At 48.8% G+C, this 18855-nt stretch overlaps 1 protein-coding gene across 1 annotated transcript in view; it reads left to right on the forward strand.

Annotated features, from left to right (window-relative positions):
- Positions 1–448: 448 nt before the first annotated feature.
- Positions 449–18855, forward strand: part of LOC144784640 (macrophage mannose receptor 1-like) — a 765034-nt gene continuing 746627 nt past the window's right edge. Inside the window, exon 1 of the mRNA XM_078663569.1 lies at positions 449–647. Within this exon, the coding sequence (XP_078519695.1) occupies positions 590–647 (58 nt within the window). The 5' untranslated portion in view covers positions 449–589. The remainder of the gene's footprint in view (positions 648–18855) is intronic.

The following is an 18855-nucleotide window of genomic DNA, read 5'->3' on the forward strand; positions in this document are numbered from 1 at the left end:
CACAGGAGGTGAGGTCTAATGCTCACTCTGGCCATGGCCTTAAGAAGAAGAGCTCTATGTTTAAAAAAAGAAGGAGGTAGGACCTGTCCAATACGGAAGATTGGTTCCCACTGTAGTATTCCACACACATTCCACGGTGCTACTTCGTGTTAGTGACAAAGGCGTGGAAATGTGTCTTTGACCACAATGCACTACATTTGAGGCACCTTATATTTAAACAACCAGGTCAGCATGTAATGTTCCAGTAATTGGTGCATTTCTGACATAACAAAGGAAGTTCAAGGAAATCAGACGGATATATCCATTGGCGTCATTCGTGTGTGAGTTCCAGGGCAACGTTTCCCCATCAGTAAAAATTAGCGCCGTAAGCATCATTTGACCGGCGAATTCCTGTTATTTGACAGAGCCCCATGTGACAGGATATTTCCTTATCACTCAGAGGCCACATCTGTCCCGTTATTCAGAAACCCTTCAAAAAGTAATGACTGGCCAGGGGGGCACAGAACCAGTTTAGTTTAGACTTTGCGGCGGGCAGCGTCCTAAATCTTCACCCTGGTGTTTGTGGGGAGAAAAGAATGAGAAGGTTATCATGACGGCCTTCCGGCTTCTTGTTTTCCTGTGCTCCGTGCAGCGCGCGCTCCTGCTGGGTGAGTGACTTTGAGCCTCTTGCTGTCTCACCACTGAAGGTGTTCGTCTGCACCCGCAAATCTAGCCTCGCTCGTACTTTTGTATTTCTGAAAGGACGAATTAAACCTGACTGACTCCCTTCCCGTTAATCTCATGTAACCCATTTTCCTACTTACCACTAACGCATTATTTATTTCAGAATATGGCGCTTTTCATGCATTTCGACTAGGATGTGCTATGTGATAAATTGTTTTCAACACCTTGTTTTTCCAAAAATGCCCTTACATGACACTTGGGAAATGTTGCAGAATTGTAAATAAAAGAAAATCAGTGATGTGAATGTTTGTAACCGTGATCAGGGACAGTTGTTGTCCGAAACGCGTAGGTGGGGAACCTACAGAAAATAAACTAAAGATCAACAATTGAAGTAGTGTGCGGCGTTTTCTCTTTTCAAGAGTCTTGCTGAAAACATTGTTTGCGAGGGTGCCCTGAACCTTGCCGCCAGCACCAGCCACTGTTGCTCCTCTCATCTTGGGACATTTGCGAGTACATATATATATATATATATATATATATATATATATATATATATACACACACACACACACACACATATATATATATATATATATGTGTGTATATATATATATATATATATATATATATATATATATATATATACATAAATACATACATTCATACATCAGGGTCTGGCTCAAGCAGAATCAGCACACTTCATAGAAATGCTTTTATTGCTGCAAAAGCAGTTCAAACATTTAGTGCAGCACATATTAAATTAGAATGTGAAGGATATGGTGGGGTTTCGAACTAAGGGAATATAAGACAGCACAATACGTCCTTTGGGAGTGTCCACTGCAGGAGAATCGGATCCAGGGCAGACTTTCTTGTTCATCATGTAAGATAAACTGCCATGTAGTTAATTAAGATATAACTATGCATTTCAGTGGTTATTGCTTCTCCTGAAAATGCGGCATGTATTCGTCCCTCCGGGACATACTTTGAGCAAGTTTGGTGTATTTTGTGTGAGCAGTATTAAAAATATGCTTTCATTTATAAGCAGAGGATATACATCGGATTGTCTTACAACACATAATTTTCTAGGCTAGTGCTGAAGAGGAGACTCGAACCCACTTCTTCAGAGTCATAGGATCGGAACAGAGCAATTGGACGATTTAAGACAATTGATAACCAGGACACGTTAAATAAACTACCATAGTACTAATATTAAATGGTATTATCGTTTTGCTCGTCAACCATATTTCATATGTTAGCGTCACTCAGCATGCACAGCGGAATCAACAATATATGTGCTGGTGTGACCTCAACATGTATAGTCTAAGTAACACATCAATGTTTAATCGAATATGAAATACCATAGTTACAACAAAGTAGAAAGCTAGTTTCTAATTATGTTAGAGGGAAGTAACAAGTTGAACTGGAGAGATAGTGACACATAGACATGAAGGGAGGCAGTGAGGCGCAGTATAGAGTAACAGAACAGAAAGTTAACATAGGGAAGTATGAGAGGTTGAGGGCAATAGAGTCAGAGAGACATAGAAGCAAGAACTGAGGTGGAAAAAATGAAAGTGCTGCACTTTACTGGAAGAGAGAACAGGGAGATAACGGGCTTAGAGGCAGAAATTGATTGAAGAAAGCCAAGGAAGAGATACATTTCGATAACAAAATATAAAAAAAATAGATTTACTTGAGTGCAAGAAGACATGCCCATTTTCCTCTGTAGATACACAAAGGAAGCTTATTTTTTATCAAAAGCATAATCTTTTGAACATCCAAAACGTGAAATTAAAACTCAGAAGTTTCATGTGTTTTTTATCGTGGTGGTGACATTTGTAGGCGTTCTGTACGGCCTTGGCTTATGTGATGACAAGAGTAAGAATGAAAGGTTGGCAGATAAAACGCCTGGCATTTCAATAACTCTTGCAAAGTTCTGCGTTTAAAAAAGTGGTGACTTCCTGAACTCTTCTGAGTTTAAGGAAGGGGTATCTTCCTGAAGTCTACACAATGTTTATTTTTCAGACACATCATCGTCCTCTCTTATCTTATTCTTCCATTACATGCATAGCAGGCACTATTTTAGTGAGGAGCCACATTGCTGCTTTTACCAATTGGAGCTAATGTTTTATGTCCGTTCATGTTTCCAAAGTAGGAAAAGCGATGCATATTAAGAATAAACCTCAGTTAATATAAGTATACACTAATTTTTTATTGGTATGTGGCATGACCCGGGTTTAGGAGATTTTTTTTTTTTTTTTATAAATTCTTTTTATTGTTGCAGCAGGCGAATCATAAGTATTAGGAACAAGACAGCGCGGGGGAGCATCAACATTCCGCTCTACCCGCCGTTACGCAACTTTTGAAATAGTCAGTTACATTGCATTCAACCTGACGAACTTAGTTATCATTTTCACCCCGAACTCCCCCCCCCCCATCAACTATAAGTAGAGGCAGTAACTGAGAGACCTCTCCTCGAAGCCCCCCTTCCCGTCCTTCCCCCCCCCTAAGCAGCAGAACACCCTCCTCAACCACCCCCCCCCCGACCCTCGCGGCTCTCTCGGTCCTCTCAGTTGTGTGACATTGAGCATAGGCAAACCCCCCGTCCCGAAGTCCTCAAGGGTACAAAATGCTGGAGCCATTGACATATGCACCATCCCTGTGATTCATCCCACCACCCGCCCACTTCCCCCACCGGTCCCACCCTACTACTCCAACCCATGGTAGTGCCTCCACTTGGCCCATATTTTTCTAAATTTGCGGGGGCACCCTCTAGCTTTGTATGTAACTCGTTCAGCTGCCATGTACATATCTAGACCTCTTCTCCAGTCCTCGAGATCTGGTTTCCCAGGCGCCCCCCACAGTCTTGCAATGTCTCTTTTTGCGACCACCAGGGCCAGCTGCAGAAAGATGAGTAAGTATCGCGTGATATCCACCTCCGTGGACATTCCCAAGAGCGCCAGTTTGGGGTCCTTAGGTATCTCTACCTCCAGTACCGCACTCAATTCATTGAAAACCTCGACCCAGTATTCCTGTATCACTGTGCATCCCCAAATGATGTGGAAGAAGTCGCCTGTTAGGTGTTGGCATCGTAGACAGGCGGTGTTGGTACCCCTCCCCATCCGGAAAAGCCTCACTCTGTCAAAGTATGCCCGATGAAGGACCTTAAACTGGATGAGGCGAAGCCTCGATTTTATGGCCACTTCTCGGGGGTGCATGAGTACGAGTTCCCAGTCCAGGTCCTCCAGCGCACCCACGTCTGCCTCCCACCTCTCCCTGAGGGCCTGTAGATCCCCCAACATGTTATTTGTCAGTGTTTTGTAAGTCATGGAAACCGCCCCCCTTTGTATCTGTTCTTGCAGTAGACGGCCCTCAAGTGGTGCGAACTGGGGAATGTCAGTGAGAGATATGTTCTGGGCTCCCCATGCATGTCGCAGCTGTATGTATTTGTAGTATTGGGTTCCCTGGAGTCCAAATTCCTGCTGCAGTGCCTGAAAGGTTTTAAGTTCTCCCTTTGCTATGACATCACCAACTGTGGAGATGCCAATGTCATCCCACCTTTGAAACCCACGCAGCTTGTTTAGTTCAGTCAGCCACCTACATGACCATAAGGGTGTTTGGCGGGTGAGCCTTTCATGCCAGCCCATTCTAACCGACGCTCTGCGCCACGCCGACAGGGTAATCTTAGTCGCAGGGAGAAGCTGGCGCCCCCCCCTACCCCCATATAAAAAGTGGAGCACCGTCTTATTGCCCCACGTAGATCTCTCTAGTGCATAGGTGGGGTGGTCAGCCGGGGCGTGTATCCAATCGTTGATCGGGGTAAGGTGTTCCGCCCAGTAATAGGCCTCCAAATTGGGTAATGAGATACCCCCACTATATTGGTGACGCTGCATAGTCGTGAGTGCCACCCGGGACTGCTTCCCCAGCCACAAGAAGGAGCGGAGATCGGCATGGATTTTCCGCAGTGTCAGAGCCGGAAGGGGATAATACTCATTTTGCAGGGCGTATAAAAACTTCGGGAGTAGGATCATTTTATATAGAGCAGCCCTGCCCAACATGGTGAGCGGGAGCGGCCTCCATCTATCCATCTCCGCCTTGGCTGCCACCAAGACTCGGTCGACATTGTCCGTGAAGGAGCGCCGCTTATCTCGGGTGATAAAGACCCCTAAGTACCGGAAGCCTTCCGTGGTGTGGATGAGCAGCTCAGGCAGCTCCTCCCCTCGCGGGGCACCCTGTGGGTCGTAGAGGACCGACTTATGCCAGTTTATAGCGTGTCCGGCTACCGCCCTAAAGTCGTCTAGTTCCCTGAATATGGCCGGTATCGTCGTAGCCGGGTCGGTCACGTATAACAGTACATCATCGGCGTATAGGGAGATCTTCTCCTGTTCAGTGTCCGATTCCCCCCAGTGGAAGCCAGTCACCTCTCGGTTAAGCCGGATACGGATCGCAAGGATCTCGATCGTGAGGGTAAAAAGGAGTGGAGACAGCGGACACCCCTGCCGCGTCCCCCGCTCTATCGCGAACTCCCTCGACAGTCGCCCATTTATTCGCACTCTAGCCCTAGGTTTCGAGTATAGAAGTTTCACCCAGCGCTGGAAGGAGGGCCCAAACCCAAACCGTTCAAGGGTCCCCATTAGGAAAGGCCAGTGGACCGCATCGAACGCTTTCTCCGCGTCCAAGGAGAGGAACCAATGTGGCTCACTCCTGTCGCCGACTTCTTGGAGCCAGTTGTGGGTGCGCCGCAGGTTTAGTTTGGTGGCCCTGTCCGGCAGGAACCCGGACTGGTCTGGGTGGACCAGGCCCGGTATTACCTGTCGTAAGCGTCGTGCCAGAATAGTGGCCAGGATTTTAGTCTCAATATTCAGCAGCGAGATTGGGCGATAGGAGGAACAGTCGCCACGGGGCTTGCCTTCTTTGTGAATCGGGATTATGGTAGCTAGGGCCAGGTCCGGCGGTAGGCCTCCCGAGGCGAGAGCGTCCGCATATAGCGACTTCAAGTGACGCGAAAGGAGGTCCCCCGTTCGTTTGAAGAACTCCGCTGGGAAACCATTTGGTCCCGGAGCCTTCCCCGGTTTCAGGGCAGCCATCGCCTCTGCGATTTCATCCAGGGACAGGTCGGCTTCCAAAGCCTCACTATCTTCGGGGGTCAACTGCGGAACTTCCACGCCACCCAGGAACGACTGCACCGCCTCGCGGTCCCCTAGGTCCCGCGCCCTGTAGAAGTCTTCGAAATAGGTCGCAAAGGCCTCCGCTATAGTGTCGTCTGTGGACGCCCGTGCCTTACTGGGGAGCTCAACCCAATCCACCCACCTGGCAGCTTGCTCGCGCCTGCTCAGCCATGCCATGAGTTTACCAGATTTGTCTCCGACATCGTATAAGCGATGCAGGGTGGCCAGCGCCTGTGTACGCGCCTCGTCCGTGCTTAGCTCTCTATACAGCCTTTGAGTGTCTAGCAGTATTCTGAGATCTACCTCCTCCTTCGTTCTGTGATATTCAGCCTCCCGGGTCAAGATGTTTGCCTCCTCCTTCGCTATAGCTTCCGTGCGTTTCCTTCTGGCCTCCCCCACCCTGGATTGAAAGCGGTCCCTCAACACCGTTTTCATGGCTTCCCATAGTGTCACCCCGGACTGTACCGATCCCTCGTTTTCCGCCAAAAAAACTCGAATATCCGCTCTTATGCCCCCTAGAATAGCAGGAGTCTGTAAATCCCATGGCGACATATGCCACTGTGCCTGACCTCTCCCCCTTCCCCGACCTATGTGTACGAACAGCGGGGAATGGTCCGAGATACCCCTCGCCCTGTAGTCTGCCTCGTCCCCCGCCGAAAGTTCCTGTCTCGATGTGAAAATGTAATCTAGCCTAGAGAAGACCTTGTGGGCCCCAGAGTAGAATGAGTAGGCTGCGTGGGTAGGATGAAGCCACCGCCAAACGTCGGTGAGACCGATCGTGTCCATTCTACGCGCCAAAGCCGTCTCCGCAGCCACCGTGTGGGGGTTCCCAGAACGATCGCGCATCGTGCACATCACGTCGTTGAAATCCCCCCCCACAATCTGTATCGTGTCCGCCGTGTCTAGCAGAATGGTCGTGATCTCCTGCATTGTTCGTGTTTGTAGTTTGGGTGGAGCATAAACCGACAACAGAGTGTACCTGCGCCTCCTCCATGTCCCCTGCACCCCGGCAAACGATCCCTGTGGGTCCAACCATGTACGTGCGACTGTGAAAGGTGCTGTTTTCCTGACTAGTATTGCCGTGCCCCGTGAGTCCATGGTGTACCCCGCATGTGCCAGAACGACGTACTGCCCGCGCGCCAAAAAAGCACAGCGGTTCCCCCTCAAATGTGTTTCCTGCAGGAAAACGATGTCAGGTGCTACACGCTTAATATATGCAGTAACCAGGCTCCTCTTAATTTTGGACCCCAAACCGTTCACGTTCCAGGTTAGCGCCTTAACCCCGGCGCCTTCACCGTGTGGTGTAGCTAGTGTACTCGCCATTGTATCACCTGAGAACTGTCCAGTACCGGGCCCCAGGGCCGGGACGGTAACAAGGGTAAACTCTCCCGAAGTTGCTGCTGCATGCACACCTGTCTCCCTCCCTTCCCAACATCCCAACACCCCAACATGAGGTAAACTGTAACCAAACCCCTTCCCGCACCCCCCTCCCCACCTCCCTCCCCTTCCAGTTGCATCCCAATCCGGGTCTCAACTATCCGTGGGAGAAGGCCTGTCGCCCTCCCACGCATCCCACCCTCAATCAACAAACAGTAACCAGTACTGAAAACTTAAGGAATAGTAGGGGGGTGTGTCAACTTGCGTGCTCCGCTGCGCCGAGCCGCTATCTTCCCCGATCCCTATACAGCAACGATCACGAATGTGAGTCCTGAGTGTCCATATTCATCCCTTGACCCGAGGAGTCTTGTTCCAATTGCTGGATTTCTGCGACCAGCGGGTGCACTGAGTCGTTCACTGTTTCCTCGTCCTCTCTTCCAGATATGCGGTCCTCCAAGTCCTCCACGTCTTCACCTTCTGAACGGGTTCCATTCCGCAGGCAATGGAATCTCGAGCCCGCCACGGAGTCCGCGCCCGGGGAAGTGGATCTGCTGCCTCTCCCACCCTCCTTGTCTCGTGGCCTGTATGGTGTCGCCGGTGTTTTCTTCTGCGTCCTCCGTACTCCCCGTCGCCGTGTTTTCGGCATTTCCCAGGGCGTCCTCTCCCGGACCGATTTGTCCAGCGCCGCTCGACCTGCCGCCTCTCTACTGTTTAGAATAGGTCGCTCTTCGAGCCATTGCCACACATCCTCCGGGTGAGCAAAAAAGATGGAGTTGTCTTTATAGATCACCTTGAGTTTGGCGGGGAAAAGGAGCATGTAAGTAATGTTCAAAGATCTCAGCTTTGCCTTCACCGAATCAAACGAGCGGCGTTGCTTCGAGACCTCCTGACTATAGTCCGGAAAGATCATTATGGTGGTATTCTCCAAACGGATCTCCCCCATTTTCCTGGCCTCCCGTAAGATCAGGTCTCTGTCTGCATAGTTCAAGAAGCGCGCTATCACTGGTCTCGGTCGCGCACCCTCCGGAGGCTTGGCTAGAAGCGCCCTGTGTGCCCTTTCGATGATGAAGCACTGGGAGAATTGCGCTGTTGGGAAGGTATCTTTCAGCCATGAGAGGAGAAAGGCGGACATGTTCTTTCCCTCAATCCCTTCTCTAAAGCCTACAAAGCGAAGGTTATTGCGCCTCGACCTATTTTCCGCGTCGTCCACCTTCCACAGCAGCTGACGGTGAGAGGCCTGGAGTTCCGCCATGTCCTTCTTGAGAGTAGAAATCGAGGCTTCATTGTCAGTCAACCTAGATTCGGTTGCCGTGACCCGGTCCGTCAAATTTCGGAAGTCCTGCCGCAGTAGCGTCACCTCGGACCCTACCTCTCCAATTTTCGTCTCCAGGGCCGTCCGGGACGCTTGTATGTCGGTCCTGGACGCTTGGATGGCCTCCATTAACATGGCCGTGTCATTGCGCGTGTCAGGCTGCAGAGAGTGTTGCACCGCCCCAGAACGCGTTGCCGTGAAGTCGTCCATAGGTCCCCGCCTCGCAGCCCTGCTCGCCGTGTCACCCTTCCCCATGATGATGAAGTCTGCAGGCCGGAGGCTCCCTATGCAGGCGTCCTGTCTCAGAGGCGCGGAGGGGCCCAGTCGCGTAGCTCCAATGACGCTAGGTACTCCGGATGTCACTGTCCGCTGTACCGCGTCAGCGGTCTCCCCGGCTCACCTCCCGTCGCAGTCCTGAGGTCCCCCAAGTGTCACCGTGAGGTCCGATGGCAGGGGTCGCGTGTCTGCCGTCCTGCAGACTAAGTCTCCAATGGTGGGGGCTGGGTAGTCAGGGCCCAGGCTCTCAGCCACTTTTCTCCCTCCAGTGCCCTTCAGGTCGGGCGCCTCCGCAACCTCGCCGCCATGTTGGTAAAGGCGGGAGCCGCGCTCGAGCCGGTCTCTGCTCTCAGAGTGCCAGGAGGACGGCCCTTGAATCCTCTGTCCTGGGCTTACCTCCGCTCCGCCTCGGCGAGCACTCTCGGGCAATCCGCGACCCGGGGAGTGCAGCCGGTGGGGGATTTCGCCGTCACACACCGCCGGCCGCCATCTTGGTGCAGGCAGCCGGTGCCTCGCGACTGTCTCGGCTCACCTCCCCTCCTCTGCCGGCTAGACGTTGGTCACTCTTGGGGGTCAGGCGGGTCGCGAAGCCACCTTCAGCTGGGCAGTGTGCGGCAAGACCACACGTGGGGCACTGGGAGCGCCGCGCTCCGCCAAGCGCCGCAGGCGCCCTCCTGGCCGCCGGAGAGCCGCCGGGGACACCGCACAGCCCGGGTTTCTGCAAAGGCGGCTGCTCTCCACTACGCAGGTACTCCAACCAGGTGCCAGGGTGTATCGACGTCCACACAGCGCCTCTGTGGGATCGTGGGGGATATGAAAAAGTCGGATAAAGTGCCGCTCGGCCGGAGCTCCGGCAAGGCACGTCTACTCAGCCATGCTGTTGGCCACGCCCCCCGGGTTTAGGAGATTTTAGTCTATAGAAAGTATCAAATTGCTAGGAAAGTGGAATGGATTGTAGAAATCCTGTGCATCCAATACGGCTCCCTCATTATCTGATACCCCAGAAATATTTTTGTAATTAACGTTGTTGGTATCTTTTCCTGGGCAGAGAACTCAATTAAACAGAATACAGCAACAAGCTACTGAAAAATGACAAGTCAACTTTTGCAAAAGGTCTTACACAGTGCAGCACCAGCACCACGTGGCCCTGCTTTTTTAGTAACTTTTCATCCATGCGAGCTGGAAACAAAAAATGTGCAAATTATGCAGGATATGATGGGTTATGTGGCAAATGTGGCAAATCCATAATTATGTCGAATAAGCCATGGTCGCAGAATCACATATTTCTACTTGCACTGTATAGTGAGAACTTGCAAGTTGCAACATTTATAAATAACAATCTCATTTTACATTCCTCAAACTGACATTAGTGGTGCTTAATTTTTAAACAAAAACCAAAAACACAGAGAAGTAAGTGCAGGGGTCAATATTTTCCGTAGAAACCTTTTAATGATGATGCTGAATGCCAGGATTGCAGAAAACCAAGTTTGCTGAGTCCTGCCTGCGCTGACCGAGTACCTATTTCTCACCCTCCCACACATACTGTCTTTTTATCTCACACTCGCAGATTATCATCTCTTCTTCCTCACTTTGGTACCGCTTTCTTACGTTTGTCTTGCTTCTTCCTTTTCCCTTTTCTGTACTTCTCGCTCTTACTTTGCGTCAAAGCCTGATGATTAAAAGTAAGTTACGGTCTTCAAAAATGAGGGCTGGATGGTGCCAACAATCTGCATTCACGGGAGCAAATTAAGCATTGGACCTCAGGGAGGCTTCCTCCCTAAGAAATGTTGGCGAACATACTTCCAAATGTGCATGTTAAAATCCACATGCTTTGAATACAACTCTGGGAAAAACTTGCAAAATAAACTATGTTGTGATCTTTTAGTACTCGACCATTATTTTTTGCACCAACCAATACATGCATATCTCAAGTCAAGACATTGTTCATCCCCGTAAGAAAGCCCATCATGTTTGACATGGTCCCTCAACTTTTCTTATTGTTTTTCCTGCCTCTAGGACTGTTAAACAGTAGTAAAATGACTGATTTTCCCCTCCTTAAAAATGCACTGGATTCACCTAACTGTCACATTTAAATTCCTTTAAGATCATGATAGGTGAAGCAGAAAATGCACCAATGGCATATGCGTGCTGCAGTGTGAAATTGAGCTACACCCATGCCTCCCCACATATATGACGAAAAATATGGCACTCTTCCTGGGCAGTGGAGGGCTGCGTGAAAATACAAAGTTAATTAGCCATGCAGGAACACCTTGTCTGAAGGTTGAGTTGCAAGTTTTCTAAAGCCCCCCATCAGTCTTCCAAAGACAAAGTATCATGGTAAATGCACACAAGGCAGTCCATACTCACGGTTTGTTTGTCTTTCCTTGTGTCTTAAAGTCCACCTAATTTTGTATTGCCTTTGACACTATTGTTTAGTCTTTGTGGACTTATCAGAAAGGCAACTATTCTGTTTGGGGATGGGGGAAGGTATGACCTGCTTCTCAGTTTATAGGAATTGGTGCCCATTCTTCCTTGCTAGTCGCACACTTTGGCCAAATTAGAGATATTTATGGTTCCATCAAGTCTTTATTAGTAGTGTCAGCCCTAGTAGGATCAATGACTTGATTTGGCCACTTATAAAGTGTGAGCAGTTACTTCTAGGTAAGTTTCCCTTCGATGTCAAGGGAAGTGTGACCCATGTCTAATTCAATGAGTTTTGAAACAATTAATACAGGGAAAGACGAGAAAACGGCACAAGATCGAGGTATTATTTCCAAGAAACCATAGTTTTAGCTTTTATATGAGAACAGAAAGTTGTCAATCTGTTTCTAACACGTGAGGAGGCTAGCTGTGAGCGGATTGCTTATGGCAATAAATTCCACATCTTGTGGTGGTAACACGCAATGTGCAGTCACCATATCTAACTTTTCTGAGTGTTGGAGTCACAAATAAAGATATATGTTTGTAACTAAGCTATTAGGATGGGACGTAGCAGGATAAGAGTGGTGGCGTGTAAGTACCCTGACTGGTGCTATGAACTTTTGGCACATATAACGCGCTTTAAATAAGCACCTTTTGTGGATAATAAGGCAGTGCAAATTCTGTAGCTGCTCTGATTTCCCCAGTGGCCCTAAATCAGCCTGGTGGTTGCATTGTGCTGCAGCAGCTAAAGACATTGGATGAAATGTTTAGGAACTCCCACCATTTGGAATTTACTAAAATATTATCAGGGCTGGAACCAGGCCCTTTTTTGCACACAGTGGAATAAAGGACAGGATTTTCCTGAATATTCATAGCAACCGGAATCCTGTTGTGCAGATGGCCTTTGCATGCTCTGAAAACCAGTATTTTTCAATGATTACCTCCAGATTCTAAGAATGGGATGAGGGAAATGACAGCACTCCTAGATTCCATTATAAGCCAATATAGTTGCAGTGAATGAAGGCAACACTGAACATTGCGCCAAAATATCCTCATACCTAGGGTGACAAGGTTTTGTGTTCCGTTTAATGGAGGAACAACCACAACATGTTGTGTATAGAGTACATAAAAGCAAAGTAAGTCGAGCATGTACTAGCATGATCACTGTCGCCTGATAAAAAAGACCTGCAGATCAGCTATGTGCAACATTTGAAATGTAATATAAATAGACAATTTAATCAACTATCTTTCCCTCTATTAGACAAGGATCAAATTGTCTCCTTAGGTCCCACATTGTTCTCAACAGTAAATTACTCGATCATCAGCTAACATAGCATACGAATCATTATATCATCAGTTTTTATTATGCAGATCTGCCAATGCCTTTGGTAAGATGATATTGTTAAAATCCCCCAGGCTTGTGCTGCAGCGATTACAAAATCATTCGTCAAAAAAGGACATTTTGCACAATATAACCCTTTCGTAATTTTCATCGTGTTACAATAGTACCTACTTCTGAGCTCTCTGCACAACATGGCTTCACAGATTTACATTCCAAGCACATGCACTCTGCATTGTAACCTTCTGTGGTCAATAAAGCAAGCACTGCTGGTGGATGCTACATTCAAGCCCCTGCATGACATCCTGCAGTTTCCTCACAATTTACAAGTGTCCTATAACAAGCATCTGCTTGCTATCCACCACTTTCAAAAGACAATTCTCTATCCTGCCATTAGTCAACTCACCCAAAACCCACAAATGTACTTCATGATCTCTCATATCCCTCAGTCTCATACATCAAATACCTTATGTGCTGGCCTCCTTCCTCCCAAAGCACAGATGCCTAGATCCCTTCTATTCGTTCCCTTACCAACGGGGCAATTTGGCAGGTGTTCCACCTACTCTTCAAAAAGCATAATCTGACATTGTTGTCATTCTCCATCTAAAAGAAAAACATCCAGTTGTCAGTCTCCTCCATCCAACTTGACCTCCCAAAAGAAACATATTCAAGGATCCCTGATCTGCTCCCTATACAAAATGTATACCTGGGGCGTATTACAGAAAGTGCCCCAAGGGTGCACCGGACATGTGCTCCCGCTTTGTGCACCCACTTTGTGCATCTCCGGGTCACTTTGGTATTACAGAAGGGACCGCAGACTCCTATGCAGCCCCTACCGTACTACTGATTGCTCTGGCGCACATGTGGTGCCGGCGTTATCATGATAGGGCATTCCCTTGTTTGCATGGGGGCGTCGCCCATGCAAATCAAGGAATCACTGTGCCTTTGTGCCTGTGCCATACTAACAACATGGCCGCAGAGGCATATATGCCTTTCAGTGCACCTCCAAAAGGCAATGCTCTGGAGTAGACAAATTGGGTCCCAATGGCTTCTGAGACATCCCTTTGCTGGTGTTTACAGTCACCACTGCACCAGCCTGCAAGGGGATCCCTCTAGAAACATAGACCAGTTTTGAAGCAGCTGCTCTGTATTTCACTTGAATGTGCTGTCCCAAGGACAGCACAAGTTCGCAGCTGCCCTGAGGGCAGATCATTCACCATAATAGCGTCACTTTTCAAGTTAGCACCTGGTTCGTCTGTTTTAAGGTGTGCGTGATACAAACAGAGAATGTGCGCCCTTATGGTAAAATGGGCCCAGGTGCACTGACCCCTCCGATCTCTCCCAAAAGACCCATTTGCTTTACAAACTAATCTATCTCCTCCACCTCATATATACTTGTATCCATCAACCCCCAGCTCCTCCTGAAAGACCAGTATACTTGCATAGGCGCACGTGGCCTCAAGTTAATTGGGACACCTTAAGGCCGTCCTTGGTTTTTATTCTAGAAGACTTGACATAAAGCAATTACTGCAATTGCTAAAAAACAAGGGAGCAAGGAAGCACACATCCTGTTGTACCAGCACACATTTCCCCTAGATGCGTTGTTGTAAATGCAGTGTGTGGTAATACTCACATTAATTCAACTAAAATGTCTTTGCTGTATACCCCATTGTTGGCGGAGCTGTGCCGCGTATCTCTGCACATATTTTTCCGGATTGTTGTCCTTCTTCAGCAGCGAGCAACTCATAAATGTGAGGGTGCTTTGAAATACTGCTTAACGTCTTCTCAGGTTTCAATCACACTACCAGAGCGTAGGTGCATTCCCATGAGTTTGTCAGCCCCATAACTCCTAAGTGAAGCCAATCAAAAAAGAAGCCGTATTACAGAAAGTGACCCAGGCACTGTTGTAAATACAGTGTATGGTAACACTGAAAGTAGTTAAACTCACAAGTCTTTGCTGGATTTATCGTTGTTGGCACAACCCTTGCTGTATATCTCTGGATGTATTTCAGGACTGTTGTCCTTCAGTAGAGAGAAACACGTACACTTTGGAATGCTGGAAATGCTGCTCAAAGTCTTCCCAGATTTCAATCCCATTCCCAGAGAACAAGTGCATCCCCTTGAGCTTGTCAGCCCTGACTCTAAGTGGAGAAAATCAAATAAGGGAGGAGAGCACACTTTCTGGAATACTGGCACACAATTCGCCCAGATGCATTGTGTTAAATGCAGTGTTTTATAACACTCACTGTAGTTAAGCTCACAGGCCTTTGCAGTATTCACCATGGCTGATACAGCCAGTGCTGTGAATCTCTGGACACATGTTTCACAGCCATGACAGACTTCCCAGCTCTATCCCTGTCGAGCTGCTCTTGTCCAAGATTTTTCCTTTGAATTCTTGGGCCAGTTGTCTAACTTAGTTCATTATAAAACCAGGACTACAACTCCCAGAATTCCATAAAATAAACACGTACTGGAGCAGGTCATCCCACATGGTCTCGGAAACCTGGCAGTTATTGTTTCAGGATTGTGATCCTTCTTCAGTAGAAAGTAGCACATGAGTTTGGGGGTGGTTGGACAAAGTCCAGAGATACAAAGCACTGGCTGCACCAACAATCGTCAATACGACAAAGACTTTCAACTAATGGGAGTATTATTATGCACTGTATATACCACAATGCATTTGGGAGCAATGTGTGCTGATATGCCAGGCAGTGTGTTCCCTCCCACTTTTTTGATTGGTTCCACTTTGGAGTTATTGAACTGATGAGCTCATGTGGATGCACCTGCACTCTGGGAGCGGTACCGTAACCTGGGAAGACTGAGACTGTATTTCCCAAAAACTCTAAAGACTCATATGGTGCTCTATGCTGAAAAAGGAAAACAGTCCTGAAATGCACATATAGGGATATACAGCACTGGCTGTGCCAACAATGTAAAATACTGAAAAGACTGTCAACTAAAGTTAGTGTTATCAAGCAACACATTTAAAACAATGCACTTGGGAAAAATGTTTGCTGGTATGCCAGGCAGTGTGCTCTCCCCACTCCTTTTGTATTGCAATTTATTATAAATACAATATTTAAAGCAAAACTGCAAGTACTAGTATAAAGTGTACTGTCAGCTTAAATGGCAGGCTTTCTGAATATATCACACGTTACACAGTCCTCTTGGCAACTTTGCAATTGGTGTTTTGCTCCCCACCTAAAATATTCCTATCTGTTACAGGAAGGGAATACGGGCTGTCTCTTAGCAGAATTTGCCAATTCATTGATGTTTGAGCAAATTCAATGTTTATGATCACAAAAATTAGTTCATGCTCTTACATTGATTTGCTCACGAGTAATATTACAACAGAATTGTGTTATGTTACATGTAGGAACACTTCTCCAATGGATGGGTTGTGGACATTCCTGAGTGAGCGCGAACTTAACCCGAAGGCATCAGGTATCAGAGCGCTTTACATGAGCACCAGTTGCGTTACACAAGGACACATTCAGTTTTGTTTGTCATGGGGAGATTAAGAGATTTGCCCAGAATCACAGGATGTTGAGCGTCACTGCTGCGACTCGAACCCGGTTCCCTAGATTTGAGATCGACAGCCCTAGCCGTTAGGCTACATCCTCTCCATCACTTATCCCTCTGACTCTACCTCCTTCCTCAACTTGCTCCTCCCATTTGCACCAACTAGATCGGCTGAGGAGTTTTCCACCTAACAAAACTAGAAATAATGAGGTCCAATAGTGCTTTTTACACACCACTTTCCACTTGTTTGCTAAAACGGGTTTGCTCTGCTAGGGCACTCTTGAAACTTCCACTACTTTCCTGGTCTGAGTTTGGGGGATGGTAATGGCTGAGGTCCCATGTTACACTAGTTTAAATAACAGATTCAAATGTCATGAATATCATGTGACAATATGTATAAAAAAGACATGGGGCGGCCACGTAAAATCGGACCAGAGAAGCCCTGTGTGGCTGGGAGCACATACCTTTTTCTTCAGCGGGACCCTGCCAGCTGTCTCCACCCGCCGCCGCAGCCCCTGACATCGCGCTGTGCGGGGGAGACTACAATCCCCAGCCTGGCTTGCGGCAGGAAGCCGCGGGATAGCACTTCCGCGCCAGGAGGCGCTATAAAGTCCCTCAGTGGTCCCAGGGGAGCGGGCGGCCACGTAAAATCGGACCAGAGAAGCCCTGTGTGGCTGGGAGCACATACCTTTTTCTTCAGCGGGACCCTGCCAGCTGTCTCCACCCGCCGCCGCAGCCCCTGACATCGCGCTGTGCGGGGGAGACTACAATCCCCAGCCTGGCTTGCGGCAGGAAGCCGCGGGATAGCACTTCCGCGCCTGGAGGCGCTATAAAGTCCCTCAGTGGTCCCAGGGGAGCGGGCGGCCACGTAAAATCGGACCAGAGAAGCCCTGTGTGGCTGGGAGCACATACCTTTTTCTTCAGCGGGACCCTGCCAGCTGTCTCCACCCGCCGCCGCAGCCCCTGACATCGCGCTGTGTGGGGGAGACTACAATCCCCAGCCTGGCTTGCGGCAGGAAGCCGCGGGATAGCACTTCCGCGCCAGGAGGCGCTATAAAGTCCCTCAGTGGTCCCAGGGGAGCGGGCGGCCACGTAAAATCGGACCAGAGAAGCCCTGTGTGGCTGGGAGCACATACCTTTTTCTTCAGCGGGACCCTGCCAGCTGTCTCCACCCGCCGCCGCAGCCCCTGACATCGCGCTGTGCGGGGGAGACTACAATCCCCAGCCTGGCTTGCGGCAGGAAGCCGCGGGATAGCACTTCCGCGCCAGGAGGCGCTATAAAGTCCCTCAGTGGTCCCAGGGGAGCGAGCGGCCACGTAAAATCAGACCAGAGAAGCCCTGTGTGGCTGGGAGCACATACCTTTTTCTTCAGCGGGACCCTGCCAGCTGTCTCCACCCGCCGCCGCAGCCCCTGACATCGCGCTGTGCGGGGGAGACTACAATCCCCAGCCTGGCTTGCGGTAGGAAGCCGCGGGATAGCACTTCCGCGCCAGGAGGCGCTATAAAGTCCCTCAGTAGTCCCGCGTCACGGGAGCGCGCGGGAGCGCCGGGTTAAGGCCGGGACAAGGCGGGACCATCTAAGGCCATCATAGGCCAGAGGAGGCCAGGACGGGCCACCTCCCCTGGCCGTGCATTCAAAATAGGTAAGACATCTTGTGTAAAGTTTTTCAAGTGCAAGCAGGTGACTGCTGTTACTCACAACATGTCTTGTAAGGGGGCCCCAAAAACACCTACTGGGCCTAGGGACCTGGCCAAGGGGACGATGGTTCAATACCTAATTAAGACAACTCCGTCTACTGTCCAACAACCCGTAAGAATAGCACCAGATCGATTGTTCACCGACTGTTCCTGTAGTGACATCATTCCCCCTCAGTCTGCCGTCGCATCACCAAACTTATCATTCCTGGAGGAACTTAATAGTTTATGCCAATCCAAATATGCGGCCGTTAAGTCGACATCAGAGCATACTAATGCCTCCTTTTGTCCTACAGTCTTCACAAGCCCCCATCCCAGTTCATTATCCCCACCCTATGGAAACCGCTTGGGTACTTCTCTCTGTCTACCTGAATCAGGTAACACGAACCCTATAATGTTTTTCCAGGACCCCTCTGGCGAAAGAAATCGATCAGCGGACAAATATACAGGCACCCATGCGAAGGAGAATAAATTGCTTGTACCCTCAATTACACCAACACTCTTGGCCCAGATACAAACTATGATTAATGCCGCAATACATCCGTTAATAGAAAGAATGAAAAATCTCGGAGATAGGATTACGGCAATAGAGGATAAGATCAAGACAAACTCGCTCCCCCTAAAAAACTTGGCAGACTCCAATCTATTACAGCCTTCACGTGATACTGTAAAGTCTTTAACAACTCCACAAAGTAGTGTCTTCCAACTCCAACGGGCAACCCCAGGTATGCCAACTCAATCCAGCGAGAAAGTTCCCATCAAAATAAAAACATTACCTAGCTGTTCCTTCACCACGGGGCTGAATAATGTAACAATACCATCTACAGGGCCACTCCCCAAGATAAGGAACATGCAAAGGAAAACAAATCACATTCATCTACCACCGGAGGCTGCCCCGTTCGTGGGTGTCCTGTCTGGGGTGCCGGAACTCTCAAAGGGAAAAACTGAAAGTGAACAGGAGCTGAGAAACAAGGCACTATTTTGGCTAACAAAGAATAGACCCCTACCCCCTTACATTGATGGCAGAATACAATGTGTTAGAAGGGTGGGATGGTTGGGTCCGCTTCGAAAAGAGAGATCCGGTG

Source organism: Lissotriton helveticus, chromosome 10, assembly GCF_964261635.1.
Source record: "Lissotriton helveticus chromosome 10, aLisHel1.1, whole genome shotgun sequence".
Taxonomy (NCBI): Eukaryota; Metazoa; Chordata; class Amphibia; order Caudata; family Salamandridae; genus Lissotriton; species Lissotriton helveticus.